The 15,569-nt window shown below is 47.3% G+C and overlaps 1 protein-coding gene across 1 annotated transcript in view; it reads left to right on the top strand.

Moving 5' to 3' along the window:
- LOC120052231 (teneurin-3) overlaps positions 1–15,569 on the top strand; it is a 44,920-nt gene that overhangs the window by 10,337 nt on the left and 19,014 nt on the right. The window contains exon 2 of the mRNA XM_038999053.1: positions 502–783. Coding sequence (XP_038854981.1) covers positions 502–783 — 282 coding nt within the window. The remainder of the gene's footprint in view (positions 1–501; positions 784–15,569) is intronic.

The raw sequence follows: 15,569 nt of genomic DNA, 5'->3' as shown, positions 1-15,569 counted from the left end.
ATGGTCACAAATAATATCCCGATATGTAACTGTATAGATCCCCCCCCCCCCCCCCCCCGTCACTACAAGATAGGGGCAGGAAGAGGTTTTAATGTGGCAGATGATCTGTTAGTGACAGGGTTCAAGGTGTTTTGTCTTTACAGCCAGTCTCAAGTTAGATCAGCTGTACTCCCTGTGTTCTCCTGTAAAAGGCCACTGAATTGCTCTCCCTGGTAAATGCTAGCTCTCTTAAATATCGCTGAAATACTTGACATTTAGAATAAAAGACTCCAGCGCCTCTCTTATTGAAACTATTGATGTCCTCAACCTTGTTCTTTGTGAAAGAGTCTTTAAGATCCTCCATCTTGTTTCCTCTCTCAAAACTCCCTTTATTCTACCCTGTACTTCCTGTATTCTCTTGTAAAGGGGCACTAGTTTTTCCTTTGGAAGACATTTATTGACCGGTATGCATGTTCAGGGCTCTAGTGTTGACGACTTCTATCTCGTTTCCTCTCCTCTCAGGGCAGAACTTCAACCTGAGACAACTGGGGATCTGCGAGCCGTCCACGCGCCGCGGCCTGGCCTTCTGCTCCGAGATGGGCCTCCCCCACCGCGGCTACTCGGCCGGCGCCGGCTCCGACGTGGACACCGAGAACGAGGGCGTGATGTCACCGGAGCGCGCCATGCGGCTGTGGGGCCGCGGGGTGAAGTCGGGCGGCCGGAACTCGTGCCTGTCCAGCCGGTCCAACTCGGCCCTGACCCTCACCGACACAGAGCACGAAAACAAGTCGGACAGCGATAATGGTGAGTCCGGTCGGTGTGCACGACACACCTTTTTATTTATCTCTCTCTTTTATCTCTCCTTCCTTGGCTCGGGAGCGTGCACGGCTCAACATCGTGCACACTCCCCGGCACGTCCACTGACACTGAGGGATCGGTGAAACACGGTTGTTGGGAAAGAATGTTGAATGAGAGTTGGTGTCGCTCAGCGTTCCTTTCCTCTTGTGACCTCTTCACTTGAGAAGATGCAGCTGTGAACTTGACAATGAGAGAATTTGAGGGAACTCCAGAATTAGTGTGAACGGGTACTGTAAGTGTATGTCGGCATGTCCATTGAAGCCCACTGATTGGTGAAGGTGAAGGGTTAACCCCAAGGCGTGGTGACAGACAGAGCAAAGCACGTGTTGCTCCTAGCGACAGTTGGATTACGACTCTCAGGGTTTGACTTTGTTCTGGAGACGAAAGTGAAGAGAGAGAGAGAACCCTGTCACCTGTTCTCTGTCCTCTACTCCCCCTCTCCTCTCCTCTTCTCTGCTCCACTCTGCTCCCTCTCTCTCCCCGAGCTGCCAACCTTTTTTTGATTAAGTTTCCCCCGGTGGCCCCTAGAGCGCCATCACAGATAGCTTTGTGACTCTGTCTCTGTCTCTGCATATCTCTGTCTCTCTCTGTCTCTCTGTCTCTCTCTCTCTCTCTCTCTCTCTCTCTCTCTCTCTCTCTCTCGCTGTCTCTCTCTGTTTCTCTCTGTCTCTCTCTATCTCGCTGTCTGTCTCTGTCTCTCTCTCTCTTTCTCTCCCGCATTTACCCCTTTCTCTCACAGCCATTATATCAGCTCCATTTACCCCCCAGTCTCTCTGGTTCACCTAGTCCAATGTAAGGAGTGTATCTCTGGCTGAGTGAGCTCACACAATGGTTGATTAGCAGGCCATGGCGGTTTGAAGTGCACATGTGTGAGGTTTGAACGAGAGGAGGAGCGACACTCTTCTTTCGCTCTCTCGCTCCTCTCTCTCATTCCTCTATCGCTCTCACCCCATCTCCTCTCTCAGAGCGACCATGACTTTTTCGTTTTGTGTTATTTTTCAAAGAGCACTTGTGTGACAGGTGCCGTTTTATGGCACTCTTTGGCACTCTGAACCACTGAGTTTTGAAAGAATTTGTTCTCATTGTTTCCGACGCCCACAAATGTTATTTTAGTAACTCATTTTTATGTCTGTTTCTTTAGATTGTATAGAATGGAAATGTGTCAAACTATTGGGAGTAAGAAAACAACAACGTAAGAACAAACCTGCTGACAATGTCAGATTCGTACCTTTAAAGACATTAAATGAAAAATATTTTAATGAACATAATTAACGAAATTTTACCTGCACCTTCATGAAACTACATTCATTAGTCTGTCTCGAGACACCCCGGCTTACAGGTGCTGGGCTAACCTTTAAAATGTAGACGTAACAAAGCTGTTGGAGGACTCGAATCCCGATGGATCTAGTGATATACAGTTCTTATGTAGCCACTTCCATTAGGAGTTCCTATCCCTTCATTAACACCTCTTTGGCTTAATTAAGAACAGAAAAAACAACAAATTGCTGAAGTTGTGCGTTTATATATTACATTAGAATGTGAGTTTGCCCCAGAGTATAGACAGGCCCAGCTAGGAGGACATTAGTAGTGGTTGAAATAGATTTGGTCTGAAAATAGTTGATGTTAGGAAAAGGAGTTCAGCTGTTATTGTGCTGGTGTGTGTGTGTGTGTGTGTGTGTGTGTGTGTGTGTGTGTGTGTGTGTGTGTGTGTGTGTGTGTGTGTGTGTGTGTGTGTGTGTGTGTGTGTGTGTGTGTGTGTGTGTGTGTGTGTGTGTGTGTGTGTGTGTGGATGGGGGTGTGTGTGTATGTGTGGGGGGGGGTGTATATGTGTGTGTATATGCCTCTCAGACAGGTTCTGAGTGTCATGTTTGCATTGAGGCCTGGCCATTGTTTAGGTCTGGTGTTCAACAGTGTTGCAGTGAATCTGCAGTTGTCTCGTTAAACTAGGACATATGATGTAGGTGTTCCAGTTCCCCAGCTAACAGCTAACCAGTGACAGGTGTGGCCCTGCAAAATGCACAGATTACACAGAGACTGGAAAGAGCTCATGACATTAAACAGAGTGGTATGGATAGAGTGGGTGTGTGAGTGCACTGTGGTGGCACCTGGAATTTTTACTGGCGCAGCGTGTTTGAAGATTCAGCCGAGAACAGGATAAAGGATAAAGATGGTAACTGTTCTCTCTCAGAAGTAGGGGGGCTGTGAAATCCAAGGTTGCTGGGCCACGGACCCCCCTGTCTATTCACTTTAAAGGCATACACACACACACACACAGACACACACACACACACACACACACAGACACACACACAGACACACACACACACACACACACAGACACACTCTCTCCTGTCCCTTCCCCAGCCATATCAAAAGGCTTCCTGTTTACATGTGCTTGGCGTCTCACGTAGCCAGAGCCGTGGAAGAGAGTGTGTCCAAACGATTGACACACTGTTTGGTTTTCTTCTCCACCCCTCCCTCTGTCCTTCGCTCCTTCCCAAGGTTAAAGCTTATCAGCACCCAAAACTGGTGAGGTCATTGAAATTCTAAATACGGAGTTACAGCCAGTATCAGAATGGGTATTCAATAAGAAACTGGTCTTAAATACAGTTAACACTAAAAACATTGTATTTGGTTCAAGGCGTTCTCTAAGACCTAAACCTCATCTGGAGTTGTGTATATAGGGTGTGACCATTGAGAATTTTGGGAAGATGAACTCCTAGGTATAATTTTGGAAGGTCAATAATCATGGTCAAGTCATATTGACAAAGTTGTTGTGAAGATGGGGAGGGGTATGTCTGTTCTAAAAACACGTTCGGCGTTTTTTTGACACGATGGGGCTACCAGCCCGCTCTACTCTGCCTAACGACCGTCGACAACTTCAAACGTTCCAGGAACTAATTCCATTTAGGATAGTCGGGATAAAGGCAGGATCATGTAATGCGGGTCTGTGACCAACCGCGGAGGAAGGAGCGGCCTTCATCCCTCCGTCCCTCCGTCTGTTTCTGTCACACTCCTCTTTTCAGTATTGTTCCTCGGGAAGTTTTCCTCTCTCTTTTGACCTTTTTTAACTTTCTGCCTTTTCCCACTTTAACAAAGAACCCATATGGCATCAAGTAAATACACACCAAACCAGAACAAAACAGGATGAAAGTTTCCATGGTGTCCCTACTCCCTAGCCTACGTCTCTGTGTCTTATGACTAGCGTTTCTGTAACCGAGACGAAACCCTGGGAGGACACAGGAGTCACCTGAGCACCGTGCTCTGCTGTGTGGTTCTTTGTTGTGGTAGGGAGACGATGGGAAGAGAAGGAGACAGAAAACAAAGAGCGAGAAAGAGAGACGGAACACAAAAGAGACGTCTCTGGAGTTTGTGTTTCCTGGGGGAACCTGAGATGAGGATGCGCCCCTGCGCCCTTCTTGCCCGCCCCACTCCCCCCGTGCCCACCGGTACCCAGGAGTACCGCGCCTGCCACACGCTAAGAGGTTAGGGTTAGGCATGAAAGAGAGAGAGAACATGGACGAGAGAAAGAAGAGATCTGACCGCACACACTTCTTCTGTTTATCACGTCTCTTGTGGATTGGGCTGTAAGTTGTCTGGGGAGAAACCAATCAAACAATCAGCTCACTGGAAAACCTCAGTGGAGTCACCTAACTCCATTATTCTGTCTCGCTGCTGTCTCCCTTCAGCTGGCCTATCTTAAAAACGCAGACGAAAAACAGTTAAGAATTGTGCAGAAGTGTAAGTAGTTTACATTTCAGATGTTTTTCTCTGTAATAAAAAACTACATAAAGATGCACAGGAATGTACATACACACACACACACACACACACACACACACACACACACACACACACACACACACACACACACACACACACACACACACACACACACACACACACACACACACACACACACACACACACACACACTGCTTAAAATAAGTCCAACGTCATACAATAAACATGGCTCACAGCTCTTTCATCTCGTGTGTGTTTCCCATAACTGTTTAGGAGATCATGGTATGTACGTGCATGTGCACACACACACACCACCCCTCCTCCCTCCCTTTTCCCGCTGGCCATAATCGGGGTCTCTAACCTACGCAGATGAGCGGTTTAAAAATGCTTATTGTAGAGGTCTGTGGCTTCCCCTTCAACAATATTTAAAAAATATGTGTCAACAGCAATCTAAATCCTGTGAATATCTTAACCGGCTTAGCTCAGCCTGGACCCTCAGTCTCAGCTACTATCAGCTAGTTATCCCCCAGGATCTGTTGCAGCCTGGACCCTCAGTCTCAGCTACTATCAGCTAGTTATCCCCCAGGATCTGTTGCAGCCTGGACCCTCAGTCTCAGCTACTATCAGCTAGTTATCCCCCAGGATCTGTTGCAGCCTGGACCCTCAGTCTCAGCTACTATCAGCTAGTTATCCCCCAGGATCTGTGGCAGCCTGGACCCAGTCTCAGCTACTGTCAGCTAGTTATCCCCCAGGATCTGTTGCAGCCTGGACCCTCAGTCTCAGCTACTATCAGCTAGTTATCCCCCAAGATCTGTTGCAGCCTGGACCCTCAGTCTCAGCTACTGTTATCAAGTTATCCCCCAGGATCTGTTGCAGCCTGGACCCTCAGTCTCAGCTACTGTTATCAAGTTATCCCCCAGGATCTGTTGCAGCCTGGACCCTCTGTCTCAGTTACTATCAGCTAGTTATCCCCCAGGATCTGTTGCAGCCTGGACCCTCAGTCTCAGCTACTATCAGCTAGTTATCCCCAGGATCTGTTGCAGCCTGGCCACTCAGTCTGAGCTACTATCAGCTAGTTATCCCCCAGGATCTGTTGCAGCCTGGATCCTCAGTCTCAGCTACTATCAGCTAGTTATCCCCCAGGATCAGTTGCAGCCTGGATCCTCAGTCTCGGCTACTATAAGCTAGTTATCTCCCAGGATCTGTTGCAGCCTGGACACTCAGTCTCAGCTACTATCAGCTAGTTATCCCTCAGGATATGTGGCAGACAGAGTAACACAATGAGGGGACACACACACACACACACACACACACACACACACACACACACACACACACACACACACACACACACACACACACACACACACACACTCTCTCTAATGCTCACATTCATCTGTCCAGTGTATCAGTGTCTTGTTACTTGTCATGTGTTGTGATATTGTGGACCCCAGGAAGAGTAACTGCTTTTGGAAAGCGAATGGGGAAACAAATAAACCAATAAACTGTTGTGTTCTAATGTCCCTACAGGGTGTTTGTAGTGTAAAACTCTCTGCAGGATTCCTGGAGGACTTTTTGTAAGACATTTTGATTTGATTGTTTTTTGATCCTTAATTGTTTTTGAAAATATCTACTTGCTAAAATATCGAGACGGAAATTGCTTTAAATTGTCGCAGAGAGTATGAATTAGAACAATAGTACATTTGTCATTCCTATAAAACGGTTCCAATCCGTCTACTTGTATCATCAGTTGGAGTCCAGGACGGTGTTCAGTCTTACTCCAGGTCCCACTGTTCAGAATAGTCTCACAAAATGTTATTCAAATGTTTCTTGTTTCTCATAATTCAGGCCCTATGTGTACACATTAATGGAAACAACGCAATCCTCCTAAGTTACTAGTGTCCAAGTCAATCCATTCGCTGCTCTTACCTTGTAGGCTAGACAACTACAGGAATCTTCTCACAGGATTACTTTTGTGATCGTGTGAAAAGAGGGAGCACTGAAGTGTAGCCTGAACGCTCCGGCTGGCAGTATCAGGGGGTTAAAGTGAGCTGGGGAGTACACACACACACACACACACACACACACACACACACACACACACACACACACACACACACACACACACACACGCACACACACACACACACATGCACACACACACTAGTGTTCCCTTAGGGGTAGTGACCCAGGAACTTCCCAGTGTGTCAGCATCAGCATGGGTTTCTCTTTGTTCAGGAGGATGATCTATCTGAGGCCTGACCACTCACCCTGATCACAGACAACAGCAGCCATGTTGACACTGAAACCCCAACACTTCCTGTCCTATTCAGTGGCTGTGGGGCGCTGGGTGGCAAGGGGGAACGGGGAGACCTGACTGGGGATGGAGACTGTAGGGACGGGGAGACCTGACTGGGGATGGGGACTATGGGGACGGGGAGACCTGACTGGGGATGGGGACTGTAGGGACGGGGAGACCTGACTGGGGATGGGGACTGTGGGGACAGGGAGACCTGACTGGGGATGGGGACTGTGGGGACAGGGAGACCTAACTGGGGATGGGGACTGTAGGGATGGGGAGACCTGACTGGGGATGGAGACTGTAAGGACGGGGAGACCTGACTGGGGATGGGGACTATGGGGACGGGGAGACCTGACTGGGGATGGGGACTGTAGGGACGGGGAGACCTGACTGGGGATGGGGACTGTGGGGACAGGGAGACCTGACTGGGGATGGGGACTGTGGGGACAGGGAGACCTAACTGGGGATGGGGACTGTAGGGATGGGGAGACCTGACTGGGGATGGGGACTATCCCACAGAGGCATAAGAGGCTATCACACAGAGGCATAAGAGGCTATCACACAGAGACATAAGAGACTATCACACTCACACATCCATGAACAGGATCTAGATATATACCCCACCCAGTAGAACAGGCCATACCATTTAAATACCAGTCACCAGATGCCAGACACTAGGCCCAGCCCAGCTCTTTCTTCCCTGTGTGTGTGTGTGTGTGTGTGTGTGTGTGTGTGTGTGTGTGTGTGTGTGTGTGTGTGTGTGTGTGTGTGTGTGTGTGTGTGTGTGTGTGTGTGTGCGTGTGACGTGTGACGTGTGACGTGAGCCGTGTTGTATTTAATAACTGTCATGTCAGAATACGCCCCAAATGGCACCATATTCCCTTTATAGTGCACTTCTTTCGACCACGGCCCATAGGGCTCTAGGTGAAAGTAGTGCACTACAAAGGGAATAGGGTACCATTTGCTCAACTCGGTTTATTACACTACACCATGAGTCCATCGTTTGCGTTGCCGACCAATTAATATATTAATCAAATCTCCCCGAGGATGATGGAGAGGGAGAAACAAGACAAACCATTTTCAATATGGTTTTAATCAGTAGCTGGGGAGGCCAAGAGGTCACCCACACACACCAACACACACATACACACACACACACACGCCCTTGCTATCTCCCTTTTGTCTCTGTGTTTTTATTCATTAGTGTGACGACTCAACATCTCGCTCCAGGCTAGACATATCCAGACAGATCTAGGCAGATCCAACACACACACACACACACACACACACACACACACACACACACACACACACACACACACACACACACACACACACACACACACACACACACACACACACACACTGCTTAAAGTAAGTCCAATGCCACACAATAAACATGGCTCACAGCTCTTTAATCTTGTGTGTGTGTTCCCACAACTGTCTAGGAGATCATGATATTATCACACACGCACACACACACACAGACAGACACACACACAGACAAGGAACGTCTGCTTAGTTAAAACCCAGAGGCTGAACATGCAGGTAGGCTGTTGCGTAATATTAAACTAGAATACATGCTATTGGGAGTGTGAAGCTGACCTCCCAGGAAGAGAGCAGTCTGCTGAGCGGCACTGGAAACTGATTCCATGTATGTATATATATATATATATATATATATATATATATATATATATATATATATATATATATATATACAGTGGGGCAAAAAAGTATTTAGTCAGCCACCAATTGTGCAAGTTCTCCCACTTAAAAAGATGAGAGAGGCCTGTAATTTTCATCATAGGTACACTTCAACTATGACAGACAAAATGAGGAAAAAAAATCCAGAAAATCACATTGTAGGATTTTTAATGAATTTATTTGCAAATTATGGTGGAAAATAAGTATTTGGTCACCTACAAACAAGCAAGATTTCTGGCTCTCACAGACCTGTAACTTCTTCTTTAAGAGGCTCCTCTGTCCTCCACTCGTTACCTGTATTAATGGCACCTGTTTGAACTTGTTATCAGTATAAAAGACACCTGTCCACAACCTCAAACAGTCACACTCCAAACTCCACTATGGCCAAGACCAAAGAGCTGTCAAAGGACACCAGAAACAAAATTGTAGACCTGCACCAGGCTGGGAAGACTGAATCTGCAATAGGTAAGCAGCTTGGTTTGAAGAAATCAACTGGAAGAAATCAAGGAAATGGAAGACATACAAGACCACTGATAATCTCCCTCGATCTGGGGCTCCACCCAAGATCTCACCCCGTGGGGTCAAAATGATCACAAGAACGGTGAGCAAAAATCCCAGAACCACACGGGGGGACCTAGTGAATGACCTGCAGAGAGCTGGGACCAAAGTAACAAAGCCTACCATCAGTAACACACTACGCCGCCAGGGACTCAAATCCTGCAGTGCCAGACGTGTCCCCCTGCTTAAGCCAGTACATGTCCAGGCCCGTCTGAAGTTTGCTAGAGAGCATTTGGATGATCCAGAAGAAGATTGGGAGAATGTCATATGGTCAGATGAAACCAAAATATAACTTTTTGGTAAAAACTCAACTCGCCGTGTTTGGAGGACAAAGAATGCTGAGTTGCATCCAAAGAACACCATACCTAGTGTGAAGCATGGGGGTGGAAACATCATGCTTTGGGGCTGTTTTTCTGCAAAGGGAGCAGGACGACTGATCCGTGTAAAGGAAAGAATGAATGGGGCCATGTATCGTGAGATTTTGAGTGAAAACCTCCTTCCATCAGCAAGGGCATTGAAGATGAAACGTGGCTGGGTCTTTCAGCATGACAATGATCCCAAACACACCGCCCGGGCAACGAAGGAGTGGCTTCGTAAGAAGCATTTCAAGGTCCTGGAGTGGCCTAGCCAGTCTCCAGATCTCAACCCCATAGAAAATCTTTGGAGGGAGTTGAAAGTCCGTGTTGCCCAGCAACAGCCCCAAAACATCACTGCTCTAGAGGAGATCTGCATGGAGGAATGGGCCAAAATACCAGCAACAGTGTGTGAAAACCTTGTGAAGACTTACAGAAAATGTTTGACCTCTGTCATTGCCAACAAAGGGTATATAACAAAGTATTGAGATAAACTTTTGTTATTGACCAAATACTTATTTTCCACCATAATTTGCAAATAAATTCATTAAAAATCCTACAATGTGATTTTCTGGATTTTTTTTTCTCATTTTGTCTGTCATAGTTGAAGTGTACCTATGATGAAAATTACAGGCCTCTCTCATCTTTTTAAGTGGGAGAACTTGCACAATTGGTGGCTGACTAAATACTTTTTTGCCCCACTGTATATATGTATGTATGTATGTATGCATGTATGTATGTATGTATGTATGTATGTATGTATGTATGTATGTATGTATGTATGTATGTATGTATGTATGTATGTATGTATGTATGTATGTATGTATGCGTGCACAGTCATCGGCACAGTGAGGAGAGATACATCTCTAATGTTAGAGGAACGGAGGAGGTGTGTGTGCGCATGCTGTATGTATGCAGGTGTTTGCGTGTCTCTGTGTGTGTGTGTGTGTGTGTGTGTGTGTGTGTGTGTGTGTGTGTGTGTGTGTGTGTGTGTGTGTGTGTGTGTGTGTGTGTGTGTGTGTGTGTGTGTGTGTGTGTGTGTGCTGGTGTTTCCGTTCACAGGACAGGCAAGGTGGTAGAGCCTCTGTCATCCAGGGCTTGAGTTCATCACCCTGTAAAGAACTGATACGCTGTCGCACCTTTATCCACTGTGTCATATGTCAGGAGATTACAGACAGGCGTGGCGGTGAATGGCAGACCCAGGGAGAAGGCCAGGTGTCACTGCCAGGGCCTGGACTAGGATGAAAGACTCACTTCTGGTTTTATGGTGAGCCAACGGCAAGCTGTGGCAGTCACAGCCTGTGTCCCAAATGACAGCCTATTCCATAGGTAGTGCACTTCTTTTGACCAGAGCGCTCACCAAAAGTAGTGCTCTATATAGGGAATAGGGTGCTATTTGGGACGTAGTCACGGTTTAGCTAACCCTCTGGTTCTAAAGTTCACAGGCCCTTCACCAAACAGCGAACTATGCCTCCCTCCGTCCCCCTCCGGCTAGAACTCCACTTCACAACCTTGGCACAGTGAGGCACCCAAAGCGCCAGAGCAGGAAGAATGTGTCGTTTCCCATTCCGCCTTGGCGTCAAACTTAAAATGGCCGCCTCCTCCAGGGCATACTTTAATAGTGTCTAGTAAAACCAGCGGCGGGGTTTTTAAAGACCGTCGCCGTGCCCATTACCGTGGGGATGTTCCACAGGCAGGCTCTGTGTGTCTGGCTCTTCTGATGTTATTAGCTGGGCGGTTTGGGACACTAACATAACATACCAGCTTTAAGTGCACTGGCTGTGGGCTAATGGAGGTAGCAGTACGGCGCTAGCAAAGTAGGCACAAAGTAGTGTCCCGCAATTATTCATTAAACCCAATCAGAAAACGTGTGCACTTCCTGAAAGTGTAACCATCAGGATTAGTTGGAATCAGGGGTAAATTAGTGGAATCGGCCAATCAGCCCTCCCGATGGCTTTGGGCTCCCGCTGACTGATCCTCGACTGAGCCTTTTTGGCCAAGAACACTAACTTTCCCCTCAAATCCCCCTTTGTCATTAATGAGTGAGGACAAGTCTGTGTTTGCGTCCCAAATGGCACCCTATTCCGTACAGGCCCTGGTCAACAGTAGTGCACTGAATAGGGATGATGGTGGCATTTGGGACGCACCCTTATGCGTGGGGAAAGAGTCTGAAGCTGGTTCAGCCTGGGGAGGGTCTGAGAGAGAGAGAGAGGGAGAGAGCAGAGCGCGCCACACAGTACAGGCCATCTGTGGCCAGTTTAAGAAGCAAGAAATTGGATCGGCGACAAGACACACTGTTTATCTCTCTCTAAGTCTGGGGCCTCTTAGACTGCTCTTTTCTACTCTGTGAGTGAACAGGCACACATACACACACACACACACACACACACACACACACACACACACACACACACACACACACACACACACACACACACACACACACACCACTACTCTTCGGCACACCACAGCTCTAGCAGAAAATTCTATCATAGTACAACTGTTATTGAACCATTTTTTGGACTGTAACACTTGTGTTTACAACTGAAAAATTTAACCCCTAGTCATTACAAGCTTGAATCCCTAAGAGCTGTTGATTTGGGTTTGATAGGGTAGTTAGTGTGTTTGTGTGTGTGTGTGTGTGTGTGTGTGTGTGTGTGTGTGTGTGTGTGTGTGTGTGTGTGTGTGTGTGTGTGTGTGTGTGTGTGTGTGTGTGTGTGTGTGTGTGTGTGTGTGTGTGTGCAGCGATCATCTGGAGTCATTGGAGGATTTCAGGGCTCCAATCAGTCTGAATTAGCCGATCAATCCACCAGCCAGGCCCCTCCAATCTACCCCAGAGTGGGGAGGTTGTGTTCACTGCCAGGCCTCTTTATTGTGTGTATGCATTAATCAGGCCCTATTCACAGACTGGAGGAGGTCCTCCAGTACACAGTACACACACACTAACACATACACACACACACTAACACATATATACACACACACACTAACACATACACACACACACACTAACACACACACACACACTAACACATACACATACACACACACACACTAACACATACACACACACACATACATGTGCATCACACATACACAGACATGCATGTGCACACGCACGTACCTACGTAAACACACACACACACACACACACACACACACACACACACACACACACACACACACACACACACACACACACACACACACTGAAACTTCCATGAGAGACAGCTCTCAATTCATTATGTTGTTCATGACTTGCTTTGATTGCCTTCATACCTATCCTGCTCATCACTATCAAGTTCATTATACATCTTTATTCATCTAAAAACGTCCGTCGTCCTCTGTCCCCTAGCAGATCGTTGTCCCACCAGGGACCAGGCCAGTGTTACACACCCTGTGTGTGTCTGAAATCACACCCTATTCCCTATGTAGTGAACTACTTTTGACCAGGGCCCATTGGAAAGAAGTAGTGCACTATGTATGAATAGGGTGCCATTTTGGACACAACCCCTATTTAATTACAATGCTTAGCCTGCTAGAATGTAATTACCCAGATGCGGAGTCATATCGCTGACTACAGCCTATCTACAGTAAATGTAACATAGTTCTTCTTCTCCTAAGTGTTAATATCAATTGAATTTCATCGGTCAGCTGGGATATTAATGTTAGTGATGGGTTACAGAGATCAGCTCTTTTCAATGAGGCTGAGGAAAGGTGTGTGGGGAGACACACACAGGTATGCACGCGCGGACACACACACACACGGGCACACACGCGTCTGAACAGCTCTATAATGCCGGCCATCAAAACGAGAGAAAAAAAGACCTGTCAGATATTATATAACGGGATAATGGGGCGATAACACCTCACGCCAAATGATCCTGTAATCCCATCAGTGGTATTGATCAGGCCGTTTGATATCCGGATGTCGTTAATGAATGTTTGACATAAAAACTGATCTAAAAACCCAGACGTCAAGCCTTTCATCACCTTAGACCAGACTCCGACCCAGATTTATATCAAAAGCATTACCGTCATTATCCACACTCTGGCTAATGCATTTAAAGTACTGCATCAAAGTGTGAAACAAACCCTCCTTTCTCATCTTCACTCCCGCTAAGGAATACAGTATGGAAGTGACAACTTAAATGGCAAATAGATTGAAAACTCATTTTAAACAACGTTTCAAGGGCTTGTCAATTAATGTAATTATGAAGCCCTTTTTACACCAGCAGTTGTCACTCTGTCTCAAAGCGTGCTCCCTATGGTGAGGTAGAATGGAAGTGTCTGGCTTCATAAATACATTAATCAGACCACAGAACCCCTCACACACAGACCCCTCTCCTCTCCTTCTCCCGTTGAGAGACTAATTTGTTTATTAGTTTAAATAATGGCTGTGAGAGAGGAGTGAGTCCCTCCTGCCTCACCTCTGACCCCTCCTGTCTGTCCCGTAGGCATAGGGGGGTATAGTAGGGTGAAGGGAAGGTGGGGGAGTGAAGTGGGACATAGGGGGGATGGGGTTGTAAGGGGCGAAGTCACCCTTAGGGGCCTCTGACTATAACGCGTCCCAGAGCTCCGTGTTGTCTCAACTCAGCGAACTCTATTATATGAGGGATATAAGAGGAAGTGTTCCTCCCCCAGAAAAAGAGGGTGGTAGAAAGAGACAGAAGAGGGGAGTGATGAGTGTCTGTTGAGGAACAGAGAAAGAGAGTAAGAGAGAAATAGAGGTGGGGGTGGTAGCAGAGGGCAGAAGCTGCTTTTTAAAGAGCGGGTTGATTCCGTTCTGCCTGGGTGAGCTGGAGGTCACTGCTGGTGAGCATCAAGGACACTCCCTCCTGTCCTCCTTCTCCCCACCCCTCCTCTTTTAGCTTCTATCTCTCTTCCCCCTCTTCTCCCTTTCCCTCCACCACTCACTGATTGAATCGGTCTGTCTGTCTCCCCCTCTTGAGTAAGGGTTCAGTCTCAGGTTCATGTATCTAAACCCACACTAGCATACCATTTTTAAAAAGCAATGTATTGGCCACTCAATAGTCATATGCTAGTATGGCAGTTTTAATCAAGCCTCAGTCCCCCCATCTACACCTTTAGACAGTCACTGTGTTAGTCCACCCCCGTGTGGCGCTGGTGGCTCAGAGCGGAGGTGACTGGGACTCTACTCTGACGAATAACTCGCACAGAAAAATGCTCCATTCCACTCCTCCTCTCCTGCCCCAGAGGCTTGTGGGAAATGTGGAGTCAGCTGTTCTGACGAGGAGCTCTCGGGTGACATGTGACAGGACAGGCCATCACGGGACCAGACATGGATGCTTGGGGAGGGAAAAGAGAGAGGGAGAGAAGGAAAGAGGGATAGGGAGAGACAGAGAGGGAGAGGAGGGAGGAGAGAGTGAGGAGGATCGAGGGAAGAAAGAGAGAGTCCGGAGGAGAGACGGCAGGAAACGAGACGAGAGAGCGAATGGATGGAGAGAGAACAGAAAAGGGGAAGTCAGTGGGGGAGAGAGAGATAGATAGATGGATGAATACAGAGAAGGATGGACAGAAGTGAAGAGAAGAGAGAGGAGAACAGAGCAGTGGTAGTCAGGGGTGATAGAGGCAAAGAGAGAGGAGGTAGGAAATAGGAAGGGAGTAATGGTCTAAACTCACCAAAGGTGTGTGGGATGTATTCTAGAATGCATTGTTTTGAATTATAAGGATCCAACCGAACCCTGGCGGTCGGCTTGTCCGCTTTGTCGCTTCGCTCAATAAGAACGTGTCTTTATTTTTTGCATTTTATCGCTGGCGCTGTATTCACACAAAACATAAAAAATGTAATTCATCCCTTTTTTTCGAGCTCATTTGAAGAGGTAGCTAAGGGTTGAGGCTTTACCATACATCCTAAATTAGACCATCCACTTATGGAAACACAACATCGCAATCAGCAAGGATGATTTGAGATATGGACTATCCTGCTAGCATACAGTCACTGCTCTGGCCGTCCCGTCCTTCCACCCGCCTCGCTCTGCTTGCTCCGGCCGCCCGCTTCTGGTGAGTTTTCCGCTTTATCGAGACAGAGAGAGGTAGAGAGAGAG

The sequence above is a fragment of the Salvelinus namaycush genome, chromosome 8 (genome assembly GCF_016432855.1).
Source record: "Salvelinus namaycush isolate Seneca chromosome 8, SaNama_1.0, whole genome shotgun sequence".
In the NCBI taxonomy this organism is placed as follows: Eukaryota; Metazoa; Chordata; class Actinopteri; order Salmoniformes; family Salmonidae; genus Salvelinus; species Salvelinus namaycush.
The sequence above is the reverse complement of the archived record's forward strand: the minus strand, read 5'-3'. Positions and strand labels throughout refer to the sequence as shown.